This window comes from Camarhynchus parvulus, chromosome 3, assembly GCF_901933205.1.
Source record: "Camarhynchus parvulus chromosome 3, STF_HiC, whole genome shotgun sequence".
Classification (NCBI taxonomy): Eukaryota; Metazoa; Chordata; class Aves; order Passeriformes; family Thraupidae; genus Camarhynchus; species Camarhynchus parvulus.
Window position 1 is genome coordinate 99,182,244 of NC_044573.1, and position 27,240 is coordinate 99,209,483.

General features: G+C 38.7%; 1 protein-coding gene across 2 annotated transcripts; it reads right to left on the reverse strand.

Annotated features, from left to right (window-relative positions):
* Positions 1–115: 115 nt before the first annotated feature.
* On the reverse strand, positions 116–27,240 carry UBE2J1 (ubiquitin conjugating enzyme E2 J1). 2 transcript variants are annotated; one of them, XM_030945924.1, is made up of 8 exons: positions 27,080–27,240; positions 17,961–18,034; positions 16,124–16,255; positions 15,478–15,562; positions 13,954–14,059; positions 11,912–12,041; positions 8,090–8,221; positions 116–1,188 (listed from the first exon to the last, which is right to left on the reverse strand). In XM_030945924.1, exons 1-8 carry the CDS (start codon positions 27,108–27,110, stop codon positions 916–918), a joined length of 963 nt encoding a protein of 320 aa, XP_030801784.1. In that variant the 5' UTR covers positions 27,111–27,240; the 3' UTR covers positions 116–915. The 2 variants fall into 2 exon arrangements, with proteins under 2 accessions (XP_030801784.1, XP_030801785.1); XM_030945925.1 differs by lacking the exon at positions 27,080–27,240 and adding an exon at positions 26,821–26,883.

A 27,240-nucleotide genomic window follows, 5' to 3' on the forward strand; every position in this document is an offset into this window, starting at 1 on the left:
AACTTTATTACTAGCAGGATTGTAATAAATACTTCTGTTAAGCATGTTCATATATATCAGAATTTAAGTAATAAGGCTTAAATTTTCCTTAGTAAATAAAACCACATACAAAACATTCAGTTCAACACATTATGTATATTTCTGGTATAATTAAAAGACAACAGCTCTGGGTAAATAATTATATTACATATTTATAACTATTGCAAGAATAGACATGTTTTGCATAATCTTCAAATTTTAAAAACAAGATATACAGTTGAAAGTACTAGAAGAGGACATTCAAATCTTTCAAAAGACTACCCAATCTTTCTTCCAAAAAATAAAACCAAAATAATGCAAGTTGTTTTCTGGCACCTACTTTCCTCCCACAATCCCTTCCCCCTTCCACACACACAAAGCAGCATCACAACCAAATTGTATGTGTTTCTCCTCTGGAAATGTGTCATGGCAAATAAAAGTGGTTACAAAACTGTGTTCCCTCTAAATTAGGAGTTCACCAGACACAAACACATAGCAGTGTTTCATTTTATCATGCCCTCTTCAATATCAGATCTTATACTAACTTAGATGGGGTATTTATATGAGCATTTATGCCCCATAAAAAATGGAATCAACCATTTTTAAAAAATTGTCTTTTACTAAATAAATTATCCAAACTTAGTCCCATCCCACATGCCCTAATGTTACTATTCCACTGCACTGTTTCTCCAAGTATCTAGTGGGCACTCAATTAAAACTCATAGCTTGCAGGTCCAACTTTGCTTTTCCTACAAGTAATGTATCTGTAGGTACATTAACATTCATAAGGATTTAAGCGTAAATACAAAAAGTAACCCTTGTAAACAGTTCTCATGTCACAGCCAATACAGGATGTTCAGTGAAGCACTCAAGTCACTGCTGTTAGGACAAACAACCTTATAACTCAAACACATACTCGTTAGCCAAACATATTCTACGGAATATGAGAGCTGCCAGGGCGAAGGTGAGCAGGACGATGAGCACGGTGGAGCCCGTGTGGTTGGTGTTGCCTCGGGGCTGCTGGGCCCGGTTGAAGTCGGCTGAGGCCGGGGCCCGTCTCTGGCTCTGCTGCTGCGCGCGGCGCTGCCGGGGACTCAGCGAGGTGCTGCTGCTGGACACAGCTGGGGGATGCTCCTGGGCAGCTGCTGCACTGCTACTCTGAGCTTCAGACTGAAACAGAAAGGTTGAGAGTTGTCAGACAATACATTTTATCTCTAGTCAGCAAGAGATAAAATCATAAGGACTAAAACATGCTCTTCAGGTAAGTGTTAATACATGTCACTAATAATTACAGGATTGTTATAGCTGGTTGTTTCTGTCCATACCCTATCCTGAGTAGATGTATATCTCCAGCTGAAAATCAGCAGTTCTGTAGACAAGAGAAGGCTGAAGGAAGTCTGCCAGACTGTATTTGCGTTAGAGATTTCAAATATCTTTGTCTAGGATTTGTTTTAACTCTTTGCTGCTCAAGAAATCCTCTAGGTAGTTATATCTCTGAGGATTTGCAATGTCATCTATACTGAAGGGGAAACAAGATGGGAAGCCAAAAGAAGGATGGAGAGAAGTCCAAGAACTGTAGTTAAGCAATGCCGCAGTGCTTCCTGTGGACATCTGGGTCCAGAAGTCTGTTCTCATCACCACCACCACTGAAAAAACAAAAAAATTCTAACCACAAACCACCCGATCCCAGCAGGAGTTCCCGAGCACAGCACGTGTGCACGCACTTACCTATTGCCCTCTACTGGACAAACTCGATCTGACATTACAAGTACTAAAAAATACACTTTAGCAAATGATGTTCTGCTCATGAGAATTTTATGCTGAAGAAAACAAGTTTCAATCTTATGAACTAGAAAATACGACATCTGATCTCCCACCAGACTAATCCTGCTTGCAATACTAAAAAGCTCAAACTTCCCACGTTTAATATTAAAAATGGTAATACAGCGCAGTCATTAGAAATAAGCAGTTTGACAAGGTTTTGTTTTAAAATGTTTTTTAAAAAAATCTCTGAGAAAAAACTGCAGGTTTTTAAAATTTTTTAGTCTCATTTTCAGTCCTCAAAAAGTAAGGTTTTCTGGTATTCCTACTTAAACCAATTTGCAGCTATTTTCCAGAGTCAGAGTTAGCTTTCTCCCTCCTTCCTTCTAAAAAATTATCGTAACACCAGGTAAAATTAGAATTCTGGACATTTTAGATTTTTTTCCAAAGCCTTTTAATGGGCCCAATATCCATAACCTTAAGCACTACTTCAGTCATCTACTATACCCATAAAAGATAACCCTTCCACATGACTAAATGGAGAATGCTCTCAACTGCATATCAGGTTTGACAGTCCACAAGACAGTGAACAGCACCTGGTCTTGTGACTCTTCTGTGTGTGGATAAATAATTCAAAATTTCCATATAGCCGGTGACTTGTCTCACCAAGAGAACAGGCCTTAAATTCGTACCTCCTCATCATTACTATTTCCCACTGTTTATCACTGGCAAGGAAGTACTGATGCAATTACTCGCCACATTTGATAACTTGCCTGTTTACACAGGCATCTAGCCTAAATAAGCAAAGCAGCTTGGGTAGCTTCAAAGAAAAATGTTTTTAAAAGATAAAATTTATCAGCAGAGACAGCCAAGAACACCACAAGCAGCCTGTCGTGATTTCCAGTACACCGCAGAAGAAAGTAATTCTGCTTCTCACTTGAAAGCTCCTCATGCCAAGGAAAATAAAGACTTGGAGAAGCCAAGTCTTTGAAAAATGAAGTTCCTAGATTCATCTACATTCCCATCATCCAGAAGGTGAGAGGGAGAGAAGTGAATTCAGGACACAAGAACAACCAATTCAGTAAGCAATGTTTTTCTTCTTCAAACAGTTTTCAAAGATATAAAAAAGTCTAGAAATATTCCTAATCCTTCATCTTACTAACAAAAGTAACTAGCACTGGCTGTCATACACATCTTCTCGATACTGCAAAACTTAAATTTAAAAATAAAACAGAAAGGCCCTGTTCTGAATAGAACAAGCTGTCATACACTGACATGAACAAATCTGTGATTCAAGAGAAATCTCACTGACAATTTCAAGGCTTTAAGTTATGTTTCTGAGGAAATTATAGATGAATTGGGCCAGCAGCAGACCAAAGGCTTCACCCAAAGCTCAGCTAATGCACCACCTTGGGATTCCCAACATAATCAATGACCAACTACTACCAGACATGCAGAAGAAAGCTAAGAAAGGAGTCATCATGACCCGATATAAATTTGGGTCCAGGTGCTACAGTATCTTAAGTAACAGAGATAATAGATAGATAGATAGATAGATAGATAGATAGATAGATAGATAGATAGATAGATAGATAGATAGACAGACAGACAGACAGATAGATAGAATTTTTATTTGTTTGAAGACTTAATTATTAAGAATGCCAAAAATGGCAGATGGGCTTCACTATTAAAAAAAATCAAAATCATCTTGTCTTCAACTTAATGGCAAGTCTTTAAACTCTTCGTAAGCAAACATTACAAGATTTTTAGACTAACACAACACCTCACATGACACAATTTCCATTGTTTCTGCCAAATAATGGTTTCTGCCAAACCATACTAGAAATGTGGATGAGGGTTTAACAGACTAAAAATAGAAATATTCAATAATAGTTACATTATAGCCACCTTTAGCATCTGATCTTTACAGACATTTAATACACACATGTCACATTATTACATACTATTTATATTACCACATGCCACATTATTTCTGAAGCTTCTCAAAGTGTTAGGACTGATAGAAAACTTTGCTCCAAGGACATCTGAACAATTATTTGATGAATAAGCTATTTCAGTAAAATATATCAGAACTAAAAAAACCTTGTACCATCTAAAAAAATGCAAGTAATGAAATTTATATCATGTTCAGTCTACTGAAAAATGGTAAAATTCATTGCATCCTTTATATCTCCAGTCCATTATTTTAAAATTTTTTATCAGAATACTAGAAGGCTATTTAACCATCTTAGAAGGGATGTTTTAAAAATATAGCAAACTCAGGAACTCAGGACCATATAAATCCTCTGGGTTACTGAAGCCTCTTTCACTTATACCAATGGTCTGGGGACAGATGCAGAAATCAGGATAGGTGAACACTTGTTTGTCTGTACAACTGCTAACTGAAGAAACACTGAAGTTTGACACAGCATGGCTTAATGGCTAATATGAAAAATGTCAGGTTTTTAATGAATCAAAGTTGGGCCAAGTACTCTCAATCGTCGAGACATTTAAAATGGTTGCTGTAGCATTACAGAACTAAGACATCACTTAACAGAGATAAAGGGTAACACTTTTTGCCAATATATCATTCAGAACTTATGATTAAAGGTAAGGGCTTTATAAATCTCCTGCATCAGAACACAGCCTCATTTTCTGACAGAAACCTCCTTCATCAGCTCAAGAGTAGCTGGCTTCAGTTACACTGTTTATTTTATCACCCTCATAATGCTTCATCCAGTCACTATTATCAGGGCAAGTCACTACTATAAGATACTGCTTAATAGCAGGTGTACTGAGGCTTAGTGCATTCCCAGGTTATCAGAAAACAGCCTAACTACAGCTTTACCTCGTTACTTAATAAAGCTCACAAAGCACCGACTTTATTCATTAGCTATAAGCCCCAAGGTGGGACATCATTCCATATCAATGAACCAAATGTATTGCTACAGATTTGGTGGAAGTTTAGACACCCATAATCCACACAGATTTAGTCTGTGCAGTCGGGGGGGGGAAGACAGAAATGCAGCCCACCAGCCTCTGCTGCTGAGTAAACTGCACTGCTCTCCAGCCTCCACTAATGAGTCCCACTGTGATCAGAGTTTTGGTACCAAAATTTAGGTGACCACTGGACCTGAGTCCCACCTGAGTATCTCCAATATATTCCTTCAAAAACATTGTTTTGCTCAGATGTGAAAGAATTTCACCTTAATACTACAGCAGTTACTTTTATCAAGCCAGCTTTCAGCAGCAGTACCTTGCTTGCACTTTGAATACTCGAACAAGAATAATGTATCATTACTTTGCCCTGAATAGACATCAACAGCTACTACAAATAAAGTACTGTCAGAAGTAGTCTAGTCAGAGGTGGGTTCAGACTACTCCTCAGAAGTACTATGCTGCATAATGCCTTAGGTAGCCCATTGTTTTAGTTTTATTAATGCTAAAGACTGTTCTCTGCAGCTCTGAATCCTTTTAGACAAGTCGCTGTGGCGGCATTTTCCAGAGCAGCGTTGTTCCTTTCCTTGTTCTCATGCTGTTGTACTTGTTGCCTTGCACCTGGCAAACCTCTATAATGTTGTGACAGGTTCTCTTGGGAAGCAGGTCTCACTGGCATGAGAACCAACCCCTTCCCCTCCCTCTTCTTCCTTCAAAAATCAGATGTTTAAAGGCTGGATGAATGTTCTCTAATAATACAGGCACATAAAACTTAACAGCCAATGTGCAACATCTGCACCAGTGTTGCACACTCCAGCCATTACCAGCAGGACAGTGAATGGGAACAATCACTGCTGGTCTGGCAAAAAGACAAGAGAAGGTGGGGAGGAAGTGAAGTGACCTGGAAGATGTGGTCATGCAGGGGAAGTCCAAAGTCAAGAGCTCTGAGAGTGCACCTTCCCCACAGCACAGACAAACACATCCATGCAGCAAGTATCCACACAGTAAGTATTTTCAAAGGGCAAGAATCTGTAAGACTGAAGTACTGAGTAACAAAATGACAGCCAAAACATAAACAACTGTTTCAAACTGAATTTTGAAATCTGAAAAGCATACAGTTAATGGAAATACTGTAAGACTTGGTCCTTCTTTAGTCAGTGAGGCTATAATCCTTTCCCTAGGTGAAAGATGACAGAAGGGAGAGCTAATTAAAAATACCTCTTTTTCTAATGGAATGAAAAATTCTCTCTTCAGGAATAAGGCCCTGAGTGGAACAAAGAAATGGAGACAAAGTGATGCCATCGCAGAGACCCATTTCAGAGTGCTCTGCACACAAGAATTAAGTTAGCCCTGTCCCAGGAAGGACATTACTGTGATCAGAAATATCTTGCCATAACACATTTCAAAAATCTGGCCTTTCAATCAACGTAAAGGTTAAAAAATCATGGCACAGAGAACTGTTGCTGGAAAGAACAAACTCGACCATGAAGCAGTCCCATAATAAAACACAGACTACAGATTCCTTCACCTTCACCTAGAGGTGACCCTTCCCTTAGCACCTATTTACCATTGTGTCTTTAATGACCACTGGTTACAACTGTTCTAGGGGCAGAAGAAAGGTAACACTCCATTTTTTCTGCATGATTACTTCGATTATTCACTTCTGTATTGTCTAGAAAGACAAAACGTCCCATGACTTCAGAGTGAGACACATTAATCTACTGTATCAACAAGTTCATACAAGAATTCAGCATTGGCCCCATCTCTCCCCTTTTTACTCTCAACGAGAGTAAACCCAGTAAATTTTCTACAACAGCTTTTAATTAAGTACACATTTGTAGAGTAAGTGGCAAACATTTTATCCACAAAGAGAGAATAATATGTTTTGGTGTTGCCCAAATCTAACACAACTTAATAAGGCAGAATTCGGTCTTTACACAACAAGAACTCAATAAACAGATTTTACACATGCAGGAAACCCAGCTGAGTAGAAAAGATCTGAGGTTTGCATGGGTACTCTTTCACACCTCTAAGCAGATCAAGGCCCAGAGTGCACTACTTTGAAAATATTTCTATTACCTTTCACATGAATAAGAACATAAAACCAGCAAGCTCAAACTCCTTAAAACAGTCTTTCCTGTTTCACACGTCTTTCTTCCACTGTGTGGCTATTTTCCACTACTGAATGGCTCCAGATAATTCCTAACACTCAAAATGTGACAGCTCAGAAACACAGGTGTTGATTCAAACTAAAACTAACAATCCTGAATATTAGTTCAATTCCCTAAAACCTGAACATACTTATCATTTACAGTTGATCACATATATTAATATTTTTACATACACTTATATGTTTATATGTTTAAAGGCCTCATTTCCCATAGGACTGATCTTCTGAAGATTAAATTAATCATTAATTATTAAATCAGTATAACTGATAAAAATGGTTTTCTTAAAAATGTGATTAATTTTAAAAAGTCTCTCTCCTCAAGAAAATGCCAGCAATGCCTTGGTGTGACAGATCTTTCTACTATATTAGCCAGGATGTGTAATAAGAAGAATATAATAAAATGGTTTACTGAATCCTGAGCAATCTGGAAGAATTTCTTCCCCCTTAGTGTGAGAGAAAGAAAGTTTGCTATTAGCATGTTTGTATTCCTACGTAGCTTGAAAACATATTGCAAACACACAACAGATGTTATTGGATATGTTGTAGGTTTTTTAACCAATCTGCAGCCCCATCCTCTCTAAAAAAGGCAGCTTAGCTGGGATTTGCCTGCAATTTATCAGTGAATTTAGACTGCATTTGCAACAGTCATAACAGCAGCTGCCTTGGCCCACCACCAGACCTCAGTCACTTCTGAAACCTTTATGTAAGCCCTACACCTAGCAGTATTAAAATATAAGTGTCATATTTCAAATGGTAAGAACATTTCAGACTTACTTAAGAGGTTATAAAACCCAAGAAGATAGTATTGATTAATATTTAAAAGCTACAGGTTATCACTGAAACATTTTTTGCCTCTGGCTAAGAATTCTGTAGAGAAAACCTGTGTTACATTACACGGATGGTAAATTGTAGTGCTTCAGACACCATAAAGTTTTAATGAACACAATGTAATTAAAGGAAACACTGGGAAGAAGAACTGCTAAAAGAACATTATTTCTTGTTTTAAGAGAAGAAAGTGAAAGCAAAGGTTGCTATTTCTAAAAATGATTCAGCATACTATTTGCTAGCAGATTTTATATAAAAGTATGCAGGAGTTCCAGCATAAATATGTGAACTACATACTTTAATCAGGACTCTAATCAGCATAAGAGGACCAATTTAATAATCAGACTATTCCCAATAAAGCTCAAAGATGGACCATACTGTTGCACTTGCTGGATCTGGGAATGCTCTGGCTGCCCCATCCTGCTGGGGCTCACGTGAAGCAGCAGAGTGGTTCAGTCCTGATGTGTTTGAGGGTCCAGCATCAGATCTCCTGGATGAATTGACCTCTGCCTACAAGAAGCACACATGCATACGTCACAGACAAGATCAAAATTGCTCCAAAACAATTTGGCTTATTTTGGAACGTGTATTTCTTTGTAGAGAGTATGAGGCTTACCAAAATGTAATACTCAGGTGTGCCAGTTGCATTCTGATGACACAGTAACAAGTTTAAGAAATTTTCATTCTTTAAAATAAGACTGCAAATGTGCAAACAACAGTTTAAAACCCAATTTTGTTTGCACATATCAAATGTAACATTCAAAAAAAAGGTAGAGATGTAGAGAGCAAAAAAATAAAAGTCTTTAGAAGATCCAGGACATTATGCCAGAATAACACAATTTTTAAAACTTTTGTTTTGCATGTCCTTAAGACAATGTTGGCTTACTGTTGATACAAGTGAAGTAGCACAGCCTGTTCTCCCACAGGACTAAGCCTCTGGTGAGTGCCACTGTAATCTGGCTGTACTGCTTTCAGTACCAAAGTTGCCTCACAGACAGAGTGGGCATATATGCATGATACTGCACTGGGTAGTATTTGCATACCAGCAGCCAGTATTTAAATTTCTGCACAGAGTAAAAGAAAAAATTCAAGTCTTTCAATACTGCTTTCATACACATTTACAAAATGTCTACTGCACATTATTTACCAGAATTTAGTTTCATGCTTAGGAAATCTAAGAGGTCAGTAGGGACATGTAGAGGAGCACAAACCCCAGAATATATGCCAGCAATAATCTATTGGGAATGGAAAAGGATCTACCATCATAGTGCTGAACTGGAATACTTCTAAAATTTACAAATGTCAAAAAAAAGGAAGTGTTGACCAGATCAATTTTTATCAGTAACCAAGTCACCTCTCAAGTCATGTGCCTAGATCCCAATTTATTACAAAGATGACAACTTCAAATCTAGTCTTCAAATGCAGCCATGGTGGTAGTGGTGGTAGTAGTAGCAAGAAATACAAACAGTGTATTAGAAAACAACCAGTTACAGTGATAACAAACTGGTAAGATCACAGTATAATAGTCTTTCATGATACTATTTAGTGTGAGGAAATTAAGTTCTCTGTTTCTTTACATGTATTACCTCAAGAGAATCCAAAAAATACAGCACCAAAACAATCTGGATTTAACATTTGAAAACTTAGAATCTGCTAAGAAGGCTGCTTTCTCTTTGCACTTGACTATTATGAACTGTAATATTAGACAGGAAAAGGTGTGATTCAAATATGGATCATCAACAAAGCAACACAGAATTATGAAACATTTAGACTGGAATGGAACTCAAGATGTCCCTGGTCCAACTCTCTCTAGAGTATGTCCAGACAAGTTTTGAGCATCTCCAAAGCTGGGGGTTCCAGAGTCTCTCTGGGTAGTCTGCTCCAGCATTTGACAACTCTCAGGGTGAATCTTTCTTTCCTATATCCCATCTTAAGTTCCCCAGAACTAGAGTACCAATTTTCATACTCTTGCTTCTTTCGAGATGAGCTTATTTCATCTTTAATGTTAATCTCTATAAAGCAGTAACAAATATGCATTTGATTCACTTTAGTTTATGAAAGTACTAAGTCTAGTATCTAGACTGAAGTCAGACTAACATTCAAAAGATGACCAATATCTTTAAACATATGAGGCTGAGCAGAGAACTAATTTTACTGCAAAATATGCCTTGTGATGGCAACATGAAGGTAAACCATACTGTCTTAGAGTGACACATATGCTATTAGTAATTTCTTTTTATTTTTCCTTTTTTTAAGCAAAATGAAATTTCTGCTATATAACACCTAAAATGCAGAAAAGTGTTAAGAAGTCAATATAAAACTGATACAAAACATAATTTACTATTAAAACAGACAGGAACAAGTTAGATGCTCACAGAATCAGGAAAATCATAACGAGAAGATGTGTTGGGGTCTTTTCCCCCTCCTGAATTTCATATTCCTATCTCAATACCACTTTTTAAAAAGTTACCATCTTGTTTAAAGTTGGTAAGAAACACAATAACCCTGGGATCATCTACACATAGTTAGGAAACCTCTTATTAAAGGATGAATGCAGAGGTTGCTAGTATGTTTGCCAGTAGAGAGACTCTCTCAAATTATACACTCAATCAGCAATCTGATGTTAAATATTACCCCATAAATTGACATGAAATGTATCCAAATGATTAAAAACTTCTTTCTTTTCTGCTAGTAATTCATACTATTAGTTTATTACAAACACATCAATTGAACACGTCTGCCTAACAACAAACAGATAAGAAAGTCAAGCAAAGCAGAGAAGCAGGAAGCTTAAAAAACCCCAACCCCTAAAATTTGATTTGAGAAAGGAAGAAAAGTGCAATCAGAGGACAGAATTGATTTGCCTTATTACAAAAAAAAACCAAACTCACAATGGATGGTGAAAGGCTGTAGAAACCTAAGGCTTTTGTTCATTTTTTTTCCTGACAAGTGCTTGTTCTTAGGAGGTGGTGTCAAGCACATAGATACCTGGAAAGCACCTGTATTCTTTAAACACTGATATCTCTAAGCCTTTAATTTTAAAACTGAAAAAGGTATGAAATGTAAGTTATGAGTTCTTTCTCACAAAAGAAAACGCCAAACAAAACCAAACTCTGATATTTCTAGAATTTCTTTGAAGATTAGCAGTTCTACAGTAAAAATCAATCCTACAACTTTAAACCCTTATATACTGTAAAAAAGCCAGGAAAAGGCAATCAATTGCTTCTCCAAGTAGTTCAGCTTTAAAATTCTGTCCCTGGTTTTTTGTATCTTTGTAAAATATTTGGAGATGTTTTTATTCTAAGTGTTATGGCACAGGAATATGCACGTCCTGCAAAACTGGCAGGAATGCTCAGAAGACAATCTTTACTTTCCTGGCACACACAAAAGAAGTAAAAAGTAGCCTTTAGGACACTATTAGAAGAACATGGGTGATAAAAGGGGACATACTGGCAGCCCTGACCTTAGTGAGGATGCGTTCTGTACTAATGTCACATTGTCATATTGCAACTGTAGCTCCCTGCCCTCATACACAGCAGTCTTCCTTAGTGGCTGATTTAAGAGTTTAGTGGAAAACCCAGTGAAAAACAACACTGTGCATGCAAGACATGCAGTTCTCTAAGGAATGTATTTGTCTAAACAAACCTTGCTTTCACTGAAACACAAGCTAGAAAACACATTTTTCGGCCACAGCAACTTCCATACCAGAGTTCAACTTTCAGTATCTTCAGATAGTAGCAGAGTAGTTCAAAAGAATTTGCAACCATTTTTCAGTAGTAATATGTTTTATTCCTTCCATAAGCCAAAAGGAAAAAAAATCACAAAGGTAAAAAATTTAGGTTAGCTTTGCCCAAACTTTTGTAACACTTTTATGATAAAACTAATTCTGGAGAATTTAATCAAGTTATTAGTGTCAGAAAATGTGGAAGTAAAAGCAACATAGGCAGTTTTTACCACAGTGGTCACTACTAAAATTAAAACTAATCAATCAATACTTGAGATGCACAACTTATTAACCAGCAAATTTCAAGAGATCCATTCTTATTTTCTCTTTCAGACAATACTGAAAGAAACAGGCTTCTACATAGCAATTGTAGGTGTTCTGAAATGATGAATGTTTCTGTGATTTCCAAGTTTTTCCTCAGTATTTTCTTTTCTAATTCTATACAAGAGAGATAAAAGTTTAAACAGTGACTTTACCTTGAAGCTAATTTGTCTGGCAAGTTCTTTAGCCTCCTTGTCTGCCTGGCTTGACACGCTTCCAGATGTCAGTGGTAAGAGGGCTGTCTTCATAGATGTGCCACACATTTCACAACAGAAGTCTTGTGACCTGCTCACAAATGACATAGCTCAGAATAGCATGTTCTCAGTGTTCCTGTGTGCTTGTTTAATAAACTATTTGCAGAACAATCCACAGAAAGACACGTGGTAGCAAGGCCAGTAGCTTAGAAGTACTTCCCTCTGCCTCAAATCACACTATCTTGAAAAAATATGTTGAGAATTATCTATATTACTAACAGAAGTTCTCCCATGTCATTTAGGAAAGTATTAACAAGTGACTTAAATATCACTAAACTTCATTAATAATTATACTTTATTAATAATTTCTTTATACTTTATTATAAATTTATACTTCATACTTTATTAATAATTTCTTACAATTAAAATACTTATATCTGCAGTAAATAAAAACTATAAATTATAAAGATTTAACTATTATTACAAATGTTATACTGGACCCAGGAGCTTGCACCTCCAATCCAGGAATTTCAGCTTCTTGGGAGAACATAACCTTCCCACATCATCTCTCTATAGGGCCCACAGCAAGTGGCTCTCCAGGCCAGTGAGGAACCACAGAGACTTAACAGCACAGTATCAAGACCAACCTATCCCACTGACTCACTCGGGTTACTGAATGCCACTGAAAAGAGCCTGGCTCTACCTTTTTTACAACTTCCTTTCAGATAATTGTACACATGGACATGATCCCCTGAACCTTTTCTCCAGGCTGAACACTCCCACCTCTTTTACTATCTCCATGGATGAAACATGTTCCAGCCCCTCAATCACCTCTGTGGCACTGCACTGAATTTACTCCAGGACATGTTATCTTTCTTGTACTCTGACCTGGTCACAGTCCCACCTGAGCCCAGCACTCCTGATGTCTCACCAGTGCTGAGTACTGAAGTAGGATCACTTCCCTTGACCTGCTGACAATGCAGCTCCTCGTGCAACCCAGGACACCATTACCCTTCTTTGCTGCAAGGGCACCCTGCTGCCTCCTGATCAGCATGGTGACCACCAGAATCTTCCCTTCCAAGCTCCCTTCTAATCAGCTGGTGCTATTCCTCTCCAGGGGCAGGACTTTCCTCTGACATTCCTCCAGCCAGCTGAGGCTCCTCTGGATGGCAGTACAACTTTCTGGTTTATCAGGCACTCCTCCCAGCTTTGTATCACCAGCAAACTTGCTGAGGGTGCACCCTGTCCCATTATCCAGGTCATTAATGACACTCAATAGCACTGGCCCCACTACTGACACCAGGAATACACCAATAGTGACCAGCCTGCAGCTGGATTTTGTGTTGCTTATCACAATCCTTTGAGCCAGGCAGCTCAGACAGCTCTTAATCTACCTTACTGTCCCAAACTACCTAGGCTGTACTCCATGATTGAGGATAAGGGAAAGGACACCAAAAGCCTTGCTGAAGTCCCTATAAACAACACCCACTGCCTTCCCCTTGTCCACTAAGCTAATAATTTCATCATAGTCACAAGCCTAATCTTAAGCTAACTTCCTAAAGATCATTTAGAAGAAGTTGCTTCAGAATTTTGAACTAATTTCATTATTACTTAAAGACAATTATACATCATTATTTTGGTTGTTTTCTCCCCACCTTACTATCAATTCTATCATACCCACTTTCTCTCCATGCTGCAATTAGTACTGTATCACAATGTCAATTACATCTCCAAATCTGACTTTCAGACAAACCTGTAATATGACCACACAATACTGGAAGGAACAGTGCTCTCAAAATATTTTGTTTGACTGCAAGTTCCAAGTTTGCACAATATTCCAAGAAAAAAGTGACTACACATACAAGGCATCCAACTTGTTTTATTTGGAACAGATAAGTTAAAGACTAAAGATAATAGACTGAAATAGCTTATTTTCTACTCAATGCATTACCCTAAAAGTGAGTGAATGTAAATGTACCTACAATAACAAACTTAACACTTACTTCTTTGCAAGAGCTCTTCTTTCTTCTGGTGTGTAATCTAGAGATCCTATTGCTCCTTCACCTTTGGTTGGCATAAATCCAATGATGGCTAGTAAAGCTGTTCTTACTAAAATGGGAAAACAGAGATACAAACAAGGTGGCAACAAGAGTTATGTAATCTCATTCCACACTTGGCAAAACTGCATTTCTGACTGCAACACTTCATTCTGCCAAGTCTGAATTTCCTACAAGCATCACTGGTTTGCGGGTTTTCTTTGGTACACTGCAAGGCTTTCTCAATTCTGTTTTAACATCAGGTTGCAAACAAAGAAAAGGCCAACAGCCAACAGAGAAGAAAAAATCAATTGTCACAAAAATGTTGCATTAAGGTGAGTGCTTCAGACTTTAAAAATGAGGAAAAAAGGTAAAGCAGAACTAACATATAAAAAGGTGGTCGAGGGGAGAAGGGGAGCAGGGGGAGAGGAAAAAGATAAGAAGGTTCACAGGGAATTTTTTTTTTGTGTGTCTGTTTTCTATTAGACATGAATTCTGCAATTTACTGTACATGTGCTCAGAGTTTTTCTTTTTTGGAAAGTATTGCAGAATTTGTTCCTTTTATGTCATCATAATAGGGGAAGGAGCTCACTTAAAATATTAATAACTGCTTGTAACAGAACTGTCATCTGAAGCATCTCTTTTGACAACATCTGTACTTGGACTTTGTTTTACAGAAGTAATGAAATTTAAGAATACAAGACACTTTGCTAATAGATTTGGTAAATAAATATCACATCAAAATAAGTACCAGAAAAGAGACAGCATATATACAACTACTTAGAAACACCGTATTTTCTACTTTTTAAAAGAACATTAGAGACTCAACAAAAGTCGAAGAGTGGTCTGTTAGAAAATTATACTAACATATTTTAAATCTCCTAAAATCTTACTAACATATTTTAAAAGTGAAACTGATACAGAAATAATTTATATACTGTACTCAGCAAAACTAAAATCACTTGAACATAAGCATATTGCCTTGGATGAACTGTGCCAGCTGTAATAACAGTATTTTTAAAAATAAAGCTAAGAGAAGATTCAGTTATTCTGAACTCAGACCACATTATCTTCCTCTTGAGTGCTCAGAACCACATCATTAGAATTGAAAACTCACTTCTATTATTATTCCAGCTGGCTTAGTGATCATGCAAAAACAGGGTAAAGTAACAGGATTTATTTTTGTAAGAAAAATTTTAACCAAAACACACAAAGAATATTCTAAGTAGTCTGAGAATTCTTAATGCTTATGTATCCAAGTAAAGAAGAGCTTACCATCACCCCTCAGCTTCTCAGCCCTGGTATTAGTAAGATTTCCAAATCATTCAATTTCCCTCTTTTATGACCTTACATTTGACAAATTCTCCCATAATTTTACACCCTCAAAATCTGTCTCCTCTTCCACTATAAACATTCTTCATGACATTTTTTTTTCATTTAAAGAACAAGTTGTTTAATGGGGGTAACATTTATCAAGGAATTGTTACTTACTACTCCACGAAGGCTGCCATGTTTCAGGATGATGCCCTGAGATGCTTAAACAAATTTTCTTCCCCACTTCAAATCTGCCATTTGCCTTCAAAGGAAGAAGGAGGATACAATAAAGCATGCCAGAAGTTAACTCTTGAGTTTTTGTAAAAGTAGTAAAAATCATGATCAAAAGAATTCCATACACAAACAGTATGTGAAAATTATACTACTGCCAACACCATAAAATTTCAGCTTGCTGAAAACAGAACTCTGTCATCTGAGTCTATTAATGCATGAAGAAAACCTTCTACAAAACTATGCACAAAGCAAGGCCTTTGCTTCAAATAACAGGTCTCCCTTCCTAGACCTCAGCAATGTAGTCAACAGAAACCAAGCAGGCCCATGGGGAGAACAGAAGGCTAGAGAATCACATCAGCAATGTGATTGCTCCCAGAGGAAAGAACTTCCATTTATTAGGCATAAAGCTTCATGCAATTCAGAGATTACCAAAATAATTTTGGAAGACTTTGGATCTTCAATTATACTATATGTGACACCTTTCTTACAAAAATAACATTATGTTAAATGTCACGAATCTCTCTCTCTCTCCACCTATGATAAAACTGATAACAATAAAAAGGAAAAATTAGTAAGCATGCTTACTTACCGTCAGCAAAATAATGCTGGGTGGTTTCATGGGATATTCAGGTGGTAGCACTATTCGCCCATGATAAATCCCTCCATCAAAATCTGAATCTGGAGGGCCTCTCACAGTGAAGTGCCATTCAAAAAGATTATCCTAAAATGCCCCCATCGATGGAAGAAGGGGGGAGGGGAAAAAGAAAGAAAAAGTGCTCATCACAGAAATAGACAAGTTGATCTCATTTTCTTGAACAAAGACAGGCTGAAGAAACAGTACACAGGCAGAAGTTTTAAGAAGCCAAAATCAAGTAGAGAGTTAAGAGGACGCAGCACTAAGGATAAAGCACTGTAGGCTTCTGGTAATTTTCTTGTGCAATAATTTGCCAAAACCCTCAAATTCATTATCCGAATTCTTTATGCTAGCTGTATAAATTATTACAAGAGTTTTACTACCCAACAGATGGAAAACTGAGTCAATTAAGAGTAAGATCCAAAATCTTTAGATCTTTGGCTCAATGAACAATAATTTCTGGAGAACCAAGGGGAGACCTACACCAAGAAAGAACACTAATGACAGCCTTGCCAAAGCTCCTTCCATTGCCCTGGTCAACACAGGGATTTGACTCACACTCCAGAGAACTCCTATTGTCCTTCCTCCACTAACAATTTTGAAACAGGTACTGTGCCTTATTGCACAACTTTGAAAGATACACATTGAAATCTAGAGTTTTAGCATCATTGGACATATAAATAACTTCTCTTTAAACATTATTTCTTTGGAGTTTTGAGCTGGGATTTGTGCATCAGAACTTGTGCTGTCAACTTCCTAAATATTTACAAGCAGAACAACTCCTACTGTTAGGAGCCTAAATGAGGCTTGCTGACAGTGAATGAGATCCCTCAGCTAATGCTAAACACTGGTATTACAGCACTGGAACAGCCCACATAGTTGCAGTTTTTCAAGTCTAGGAGATAAATGTCAAGATTTCCAGTGTTTCCTTTCATCTGCCACTGTTCTCTTCCCAGTGAGACACTGTTCTAATCCAGAAATAAGATCTTCATGTAGGTTACAAATAATAGCAAGAATTAAACCTCTCATTTTACCACAGGAAGGAGAAGCAAGCTACAGATAAAAACCAGTAAATAATAGGGAATATTTTATAGCACCTAAGAACATGCATTATTATGCGAGCATGACAAGTGTGTTAGGCATTTCTGCAAACAGCTGAAAATCAAACCTCCCAACTGAATACCACAGAACACTGCTTTTTCAGATTAACCCAGCAAAGTCAGAAGGGATTTCTGTTTAAGGTTCTAACCGCCAGAATTTCATTGTCCTCTCCATCCAAAAAGCTAACTGGGTGTTTAGACAAGAAGCTACTCCTTAAGTGAAATCCCTCTCTCTTACAATGCATCCAGAATTGTACACATTTGTGTTTTTCACGTTTTCTTAAAAGCAAAACAACAACAACAGAGAGATCCTCAGAGATCACCTTAAGTGTTTCAGTGACCAGCTCAGCAACTGAGCCAGATGTCAGGTTTGGGTACAAAAAGCTTGATTTACATATCAAGTATTTCCACAGTCTTGGGAAGGCGATAGGGGGAATAAACACACCCATGCTATAAAACTACACAGCTGCCATGTAAACTGTTACTAAGTACTTTCACCAATACCCTGAACTGGAAGACCATTGAAGTTGAATTCTGCTGCTGATTTCCATCATAGGGGAAAAAAATCAGTTTGCTATAATTTAAATATGTACATTTTAAATATATATGCATTTTAGAGAAGTATATATTAAGAGTATATATTAATAAAAGAGCCTAATTACAAGCTCTTGCAAACATATAGAGAAACAAACCTCCAAAGGCTGTGCATGATAATGATCTGTAGGATCCTTCAGCTCTGCAGCCTCTTTCATCAAACGTTTGACAGCTGAAAAAAAGGAAAGCATAAGACATGAAAATGAAGAAAATAATATGCATTGCATAGAAAAATACATAAAACATTTCTTGAAGAACTCTTTTCAGCTAACTAATCTTCTCCAGCAGATTCCAGCTTCTTCACTGGAGTTCATAATTCAAGACACTATATAACCACTTACGACGAATAAACCTTAAATGGGTTATACAAACATAAAGTTATGAAAAATCTGTGCATGGTCACAGAGCTTCTCAACACTGAACACTGGGACTAAAGTAGTTTTATATTGGTAACTGCACCAAGCAGGAGAAAAAACATATGTATCATTAACAGAGTTTCAGACTATAAGATTTACAAGGCTAACAACCTCAATATTTTACAATACGTGTGCATCTTTAACAACTGCTGAAAAGCTTTATCCTGACACCTCCCATGACAATTACATGACTACTCCTTTAGTTGATCAAAGGGAGGTCACAGTAATACTTGAGAGAAATCAACACATCACCAGGAAGAGGAGATGAAGTTTCATATAAGACTTGAAAACACATATGCCCAGCCTGAAAAATTTACCTAAGGCCTCTGCGGTTGGAACCTGCCACCAAGTGTGAACACGCAGGTATTCTATCTATCATGACTTCAGGATACTCATTAGCAACCTTTTCCAACCTTCCACTTCAGAAATACCAGCATCACCTGTATTTTCTGTATTTCCTTCTTGTGGCCTCTTTTGCAAGCTCTGTTACATCACTTATACTTCAGGTGCCCTCACGTGCACCATACATTAATAAAAAACTCTGACCTCCCCACACAGGAATTCTCCTTCCAATCTACTGTGAAAAGTTCTTTTCCTCCTTCACACTTCTGGACAGTTATAAAAAACGGCTCAAAGTTTGAGAATTTCACTTCTTACAACCCAAACAGAAAACAAATTACGTGGAAATCTGCTGCTGCCAGTTACCTCAGTTATGCTGCTGCCACAGGGAGGTGTCAATTAAACACCCTACAGATCCCACAAGATCATGGCACAGCAAGCAGCATTCATGCTCTGCTGAGTAACAGTTTGTCTCTTTCATCTTCATTAAGGTTTACCAGTTCATTAGGGAGGAATATAAGAAAACCAGTCTGGACTAGAAAAGGCTTTGGACCCAGCATTGCTTCACAGCCAACAAGGCTGGACACTTGCCTTTAGAAGAAGAGTGGCACACACCAGGATGAGCTAATTCAGGAGTGAATACCCCATGAAGCAAAACAGTGACTGTGAGAAAACTGAGAATGTACATAACAAAACCTAATAAAGACAGAGCACTCATGGACCGGGCAGACAACTGCTACTGAGATTTCCCAGCTGAGAGACCAGGACAGAAAAGAAATACATTCCCCCACAACAGCATCACGTGGAGTCACCCATGCTCACCAAGGGAAAGCTATACTATTCCACTCTTGGGGCATGAAACATAACAAAAATCTAATTTAGCTCTCGAATATCACAGAGATAATTTGCTTATAAGAAGTCTTCAGTATTAAGCAACCCAGGACATTTTAAGAATCTATCAGGTGACCTAACTTCAGTCTTCTAATACCTGAAGAGAGCCTACAAGAAAGATGGGAGAGGGATTTTTACAAGAGCATGTAGCAACAAGAGAGGGAATGGCTTTAAACTGAAAGAGAGTAGATTTAGATTGTGTATTAGGAAGAATTTCTTTCCTGTGAGGATGGTAAGGCACTGGAACAAGTTATCCAGTGAAGTTGTGGATGCCCCATCCCTGGAAGTGTTCCAGGCCAGGTTGGAGAGAGCTCAGAACAACCTGGTCTAGTGAAAGGTGTCCCTGCTCATGGCACAGGGGTTGGAAGTAGGTGATCCTTAAGGGGCCTTCCAACCCAAGCCTTTCTATCATTCCATGATTCTAAGCAGCACATGTGTATGCAGAAAGGCTGAGAGCTGGAGCGGTTCAGCCTGAAGAAAAGGCTCTGGGGAGACTTTACTGTGGCCTTTCAATACCTAGAAGATGCTTATAAGAAAGAAGTAGCTTCTTACCACAGCCTGTAGTGAGAAGAGGGAATGATTCTGAACTCAAAGAGAGTAGGTTTAGATTGGACATATGGAAGGAATTCTCTACAGTGAGGGCAATGAGACACTGGAACAACCTGCCCAGAGAAGCTGGGGAGGCCTCATCCCTGGAAGCCTTGGAGGTCAAGTTGGACAGAGCTTTGAGCTGCTGAACTAGATGACCTTTAAAGATCCCTGCCAACCCAAACCATTTTTTGTTTCTCTTCCCACATTGCTGAAAAATACCAACTAAGAGGCTGCAAAGAAAAGCCCAGAGAGGTAAAGGTTCATTCTGAGAACGTGTGATCCAGTGAAGAAAGCACGAAATTTGTTCCTTCTTTAAGCACTGCTGCAGTATTCATGAAATAGTTCTTCCTTTGGCTACCAAAAACTGCAGTGGAAGAAACAAGCATAATTCACAAAGTCTGCCTGCAATAAGTCATGGTATTTCAACCCACTTAAGTCATACTGAGTCACTGAGTAAACATTTGGCAATGGCAATTCTGATAAATCAGAACGGTTTGGACCCATTTGAAATAAAGAATTGCAGACTGTCAATAAAGTCAAAGAGTATTGCTAATTTAGCCAAAAATAAAAAGAAAAGTCAAGACACAGAATTTGTCCAAGACAGGTTTTAGAGACAAAATAATCAAGTTATTTTTTAATGTGAAATGACCATCAGCATGAAAAATAACCATACTTTCACAGATACACTCAGTAACACTTCATCAGTGTTCATCAAAATTAAATCCTGGAGAAATTAAGTTTCTGGACTAGAGATTACAGGAGAGTTCCCACCAAGCAGAATGTTCTGAAGCTATCTACTGGTCTGTGGAGGAAAGACAGAATACTACAGGTCAGAGACTCTGCCTGACAATCTGCCTCTTGTGTTACACTGAACAAAATTTTCTGAAAAGCAAAATATGGATATTAAAAATATAAGAATCAAGTTTAAAGCCACCAGCTTGCTTTAGGATTCAGTGGTGGTGGAATAACAATTAATGAGCAAAATTTGTACAATAAATGCATATGTGATTCATACATTCATTTCTGCCAAAAACCATGTCCAGTCAAATTCCACTTTCATCATCCTTTACTTCAAGCTACCCTCAAACCTCAGTTCACACAACTGCTTCTTCTGAATGTATCTGCAGGTCACATTCAAGTACTCCTGCTGTGTGCCCAACCAGACAAGTCTGTCCTTAGTGGCTTGGGAAACCTTCTGGACACAGAAAATGCAAGTGATCAGTCTTTGTAAACATCAGTGTAACTGCTTAAAGGGATGGCAGGATTTGAACATTGGTGGTGTTTTCTTAGTAAATCATTATGTCTTATCGCCAAAAAAAAAAACCCAAACCAAAAGTGATTGTGCATGACAGTATCTTTCTCAAATGTACAGTAACCCTTTCATTTCGAAATAAATTCTCAAACTTCAGTTTGAAATTTCAGTTCCACTGTTTGAAAAAGAAAGTACATAATGAACAGATAAATAATGGAATCCAGAACAGCTGGCATAAAGCTAGAGATCTCTCAATCTTTCAAGACGACTTATCTAAGTTGGGAAAAGAAGAATAAAACAACCTGACAGCTTTTACTGCTTTGGCAAATGTTTCCTACCTTTTTATTTATGGCTGCTATTATTTTTTTTTCACTTTAAGCAAGATTTAGAGGTCTACTCAGAAGAAATACAGAAGAAGTAGTAACTTTTTCCCTATGGCTCTGCTAACCAAAACAGCACAAGTAAGGATGCAATTTATTTACTGAATACAGGTTTTCCAATGAAAGTAAAACTCCCATAAAATCCTTCATCTCAGAGAAACTTTTATAACTACTCAATCCACTTAAGTGATTAGTAAAACACAAGTCATCTTTGTTATGTGTTTTTCTATTAATGAGGCTACTACCAACAATTAGGAAAAATATTACACAACAATAATAGAAAAAATTTAAAAAATGAAATCACATAAACAGTTTGAGACAAGCATCAAGTCCTTTCAATTACATGGATGTGTCATGGATGACATTTTGGGAGAGTCTTCTTAAATCCAGCTGGCTTTGTTTTCTTCCCCCCTCCACTCTACAGCTGACCATTGTGCCATGAGTGCCCGACCCATAGCTGGTGTAACCATCAAGTGACTTCAGAGGTCACAGTGCAGAGTGTCACCTGCTGAATCACCAGTCTCCACAGCAGCCCAAAGCACCTGGGAACCCAAATTGCATTGGCATTTAAAAGAAAAATCTCATTTAATAAAGGTAATGTTTAAATTTCTTGTAAGGGGAAAATAACAGTGAATCACTCTGTCAGTAGCTCCACTACACATCATTAAAAAACCCATCAGGATTAAGTTTATGTGTAAAGTACCTAGGATTGCTCATAAAATGACAGCATTTCATGAGCTTTGACATTTTAAGTTTAAAAAAAAAATCCCCATTTTAAGTGATGTGGTCATTGACACATGTAAGAAAACATATTTAAAACAAAGAGTCACAGTAGTTCTTTGATATGGAAAATGGTATTTTTTCAATGATTTTTTTTGCTGTACTGTCTAGAGAATGGTTTATTAAATCTAAACTTACAGAAACTCTAACGGGTTCACAGCAACCTGCACAGTGTCACTAGGACCTGTGTGACATGCTGTGGATGCGATTCTCCTGGACAGCTTAGAACCCGTGAATGATGTGTGATCATTTGTGAACTAAAAATAATAGAAATAAATCCAAAACCCAGCACTGAACCAGCTACTAGGAAAAAAATTAACTCCATCCCAGCCAAGACCAGGACATTCCTCTGGCAGTTCCTTTGACTTCTGCTACAAAACAAATGTAAGCACCATTTGCCAAGAAACAGGCCAGCTGTTTTCCATCCTCAGGGTCTCAGATACATCCCTTCTCAAGATCCATAAGCCTCCTGAATAGCTCTTTTACATCTTCACAGCCTCACATACATTCTTCCACATGATCAACAAAGTATTAACAACTATTAAAAAAACACAAAAACTTTTAATTAGTCTTGTCTTGCTTTCCTCTCACCCTCAGAAACAGCCAACCTTTAGTCCTCATTTCCCTCAGGGCAGCAGGAAGTACAGTACTCCTCTTGTAGTTGCAATTGAAAACAACTGTTCAGTCAACACAAAGGGAGGTAAAACTTACAAAATCCAAGGTGCTTGTTGAATACACTAAGATCAAACAATGAATAAATTTTTAACATCTGTTCAATGTTTTATTTTTAAACAATATATCCTTATTTCATACATGGAATACCTACTCGCTATTTCCTATTAGCTCTGTTTAGTTAACAAAGAACTGACGTATGCTTGCTGGCACGGATCACTTACTTGTACAAAACATGCAGTGGAGAAAGAAGTACAGTTTGTAGGAAAAGCAGCAATCATACTGAAGATGACAGCTAAGAGGATCACAATCTCAGCACTGTTACATTCCCTATGCCTTCAGGCTCCCAAAGCAGTGCCCTGGGCAACAAATGCAGGCAGCATGCCATGCCTCCCCTCCATGTGCTCTCCCTAGGCCTCCAGCGCCCTCACTAATCAAATTCTCAATGAGGTGGTCTGCTGAAAGCAAAACAAACTCTGCCCCTCAAAAAACTAAAAAGCATGGTTGTTTGTGGTCTCTGTGAGGCACTGCAAGTAGGTGTTCATAATTCTTGAAGTCTTTGTGCTAATACCCACTCAGACGCCTGGTCACAGCCTAGACAAAAGTGAGACACTGTCACTACAAGAGCAGTGACTACAAGATTTGGTGTCTGATCTTACAGCAGGCCAAGGGTCACAGCTCTTGGGGAAAAAAAAAAAGTAAAGTGATTATTCCAAGTAGCTGTCTTATAAATTTCAGAAAATAGGGACGTTCCTGAGGCATGAAGAGGATGAGTCTGTACTTTAGTCAGCTGAGCTTTAATATTGATGGGAGAGGTTTATCAGCTATGTGGTAGCAGGCTGATATACACTGACTAATCCATTTTCAAATCCTAAGACAGAAAATAGCTTACCCTTTTACAACTGCCAAAAATACACACAAAAATATGAAGCAACAGCTTACAAGGCTTTGACTTATTAAAGCAATACAAAGAAACCTGAAGTGTGGAGTGTGAAATTTCATCCCTTCCAAAATTAATGGTCTTTTGGGGAAGAAATAAAAAAGAAACTCAAGTTCATAGCCAGTGTGAGAAGACAGCACGAGGCGAATGCCCCCATGGCACCCTGCTCTTACAAAGGGTAAGTGACAGGAGCTGCTTGGCCATCCCAGACCTGCACTGGCCATGGCTGTACCTGTGGCAAACCGAGACGGGCCAGAGCTGCGCTGCCTCTCAGCGACAGAGACATCGTGTGCAGGGGAACAACCTGCTTTGTGCTGTGGAGAGTTACCATCTTTCTGATATGTTGGGATGAACTAATTGGCTGTAGAAACAGGGATAAAGAAGAAGATGAACACATTGCCTAGGAGCAATCAGGAGCAGGACAAAGATGTGTAGTAATATTGCTCTTTTGTGGTCTGCTTGAGAGCACACAAGTACAGCAATGGAGAACCTAACTGATCCCCACTCATCAACCTGGTCTAGCACATTCACAGAAGAGGGATCCAGATATTAATCACAGATGAACTTCAGCTCCTTCACAACTCTATAGCAGAATTTGGCTTAAAATAAAGATCAATAAAGGCATGTGTTTCTTTTAACAATATTTTCCTATTTAAAATGTATTTTCATCTACAACATTACATTAAAGCAACTTATACTAAAAGGCTTAGTAGGATTTGCCCTTCAAAAACCTACTGAGCAGACAAAGTCACCGTTTGCAGTTTGCTCAAGTCTAAAAGCAGATTTCAACAGTAGAAGCCTCTTGTACAGGTACAAAACGATTACTTTTTCCACTCTGTCTCAAGATAGCATGTTCCAAATCCCTAAAGCTGACCTAAACATTAGCAGCTTGGTTCTTCCACTATTAAAGGCAAAGCAACAACAACAGGCACAAGGTCAGCTACTTGTTCTAAAGCCTTAGAGGGCTCAGTTACCAAGTAATCCCTTCAGTCCACAACTGCTTGAAATAGAAAATATGGTGCACTTTTTATGTATTTTAGTGCCTTTACATTAATTAAAACTACCTTAATATTAGAATATTCTACAGTTCCATTGTAAGCCTTCAGTCGAATGGCAAGAGTAAGATACCAGCACTAAAGTGCACAGGTAACTGGAACAAGACAGGAATTCGTAAAATATACACAGAAATATTAAGTAATTACATATGTTCATCTGCCTGGTTAGCAAGTAAAGTGCCAGACTAAAATCAGTGGCTATACATAATTACCATCAACTCATTTTAATGGACAACCGTTAAAGAAACAATATTTACTTAAAATATTTGTTTATATTTATTCAACACCTTTTTGCACATCTGTTCAGTGAATGATTTCACAAATGTTAACTATTGACATCAATGTTTTAAATCATTATAGAAATTTTAAAAGCTATTTATATAATTTACAAACTTTCAGTAACTATTTGGAAAGAAGTAGTTTAATAAATTAATATGTAACCAAGCATGTTTAATTTGAAATTATATTAAGCCATTGTATGAATTATTTATCTTTGCCACATAAAGTTCATTTTGCTATGGAACAGCTGGTTCCACCTGGTTTTCAGCACCAACAGGTGCTGAAAATCAATTCCAGTAAAGATAATTTTCTCTTGAATACAGGGGGACAAGTACAATAAAGGGAAAGAACATTTCTAAATTAAGCCACAAATATTTGTCCTCTCCACCCAGATCCCAGGTGTTTGTCATCCAGCACACCACCACTGTTTCCCATGACGTGGCGAACCACAACCAGGGAGCATGTTTGTGTGGCCTTGTAAATTCACATTTGCCACAAATCCTGCATATCTCCCTAAAAACCAAATATTCCTTCCTGATATTTTAAATGACAACAAGTTCATCATTTGCTTAGTGATCCTTCTTATCTTTCAGTTATGCAACTTGGGTGTGAGGCTAAGGGACATAATTTAACAACTGACACATTATCTGCATGAGGTATGTTTGTAAACAAGCGTGTCACTGACATTTGTAAGGTACAATTCATCATAACATTCAGTTTCTCGCCATCTCTCACGCTGGTAACAGGACGGTATGATTAAAAAATAAAGCCACTATTCATTACAATAACATGAAGGGATAATGCCTATTTCTCAACACCCGGTTAGGGGAAAGCAGGGACAGCAACCCACACACAAACCCTCCCAGCCCTTACAAGCTGCAGAAGAGGTTTTGCTTCGGCAGCGTCAGTCAGGCCTCTGGCTGTGCAAGCAGCTCCCGGGGGTGAAGCCCAGGCACAGCCGGTCAGAGGCCGCTGCTCCGACACAGACGCGGCCTGTCCACTGTTTGCTTCCCAGGAATCCAAACCTTCCCTTCTAGCGCTGTTTTCTCCACATCTCTTGAGGCATCTCTCTCACTTCAAGGATTCAAAAGAAATCCCAGGAGTTATAGGCATGAATTTTAACATACAAACATTCCAAACCAAACATGGGAGCAAACACAGACACGCAAGTAAATAGATCCTGTACAGCAACACTTCTGCAAAACAAACTGACGCCACGCAGGCCAAGTCACCCTTGGCAAGCCGTCCCTCACACGCACCTATTCAGAGAGCAGGCGATGCCCGGGGGAGCAGGGCACGGCCACCTGACTAAACGTTCAAAGGTACGTTTCCACGATCCACCAAAACGCGTGGGCATACAGACCTGGCGGTCAGGGTGTTCTGAACCGAATTACAGCTCGGAGGAAGGTTTCAACGCCATCGCGCTGCGAAGGCGAACCGAACCCGGCCGGCCTCCGCCTGAACGCCGCCACCGCCCCGGCGCAGAGAAGCCACCGCCACCGCCGCGGCCCCCGGTCCTCCTCCCCGCCGCGGTCCCAGCCCCGGCCTCAGCCCCCGAGCCCTCCGCGACCAGCTCGCCCTTAGCGGCCCGGGCAGCTCGGAAAGGCGCGGCCGCCGCCTACCCGGGCTCTTGAGGTTGTACCGGGCCTCCATGGCAGCGGGCACCGCTCGCTCCCTCCGCGGCGGCTCAGGCGGCGGGGGCAGGGTGCGGAGGAGGAAGGCCGGCCCCGGCCCAGCCCGCCTCGCCGCGGGACACTCCCCTGACGTGGCAGCGGCGGCGACA

Excerpts from the sequence above, each read along its gene's own strand:
- UBE2J1 (XM_030945924.1), bottom strand. The coding sequence starts at position 27,110 with ATGGAGGCCCGGTACAACCTCAAGAGCCCGG. Across the intron at positions 12,042-13,953 it reads AGAAGAGCTCTTGCAAAGAA|GTCACAAGACTTCTGTTGTG; the intron begins GTAAGTGTTAAG and ends ATTTGTGAGCAG. Across the intron at positions 8,222-11,911 it reads CCAGACAAATTAGCTTCAAG|GCAGAGGTCAATTCATCCAG; the intron begins GTAAAGTCACTG and ends TGCTTCTTGTAG.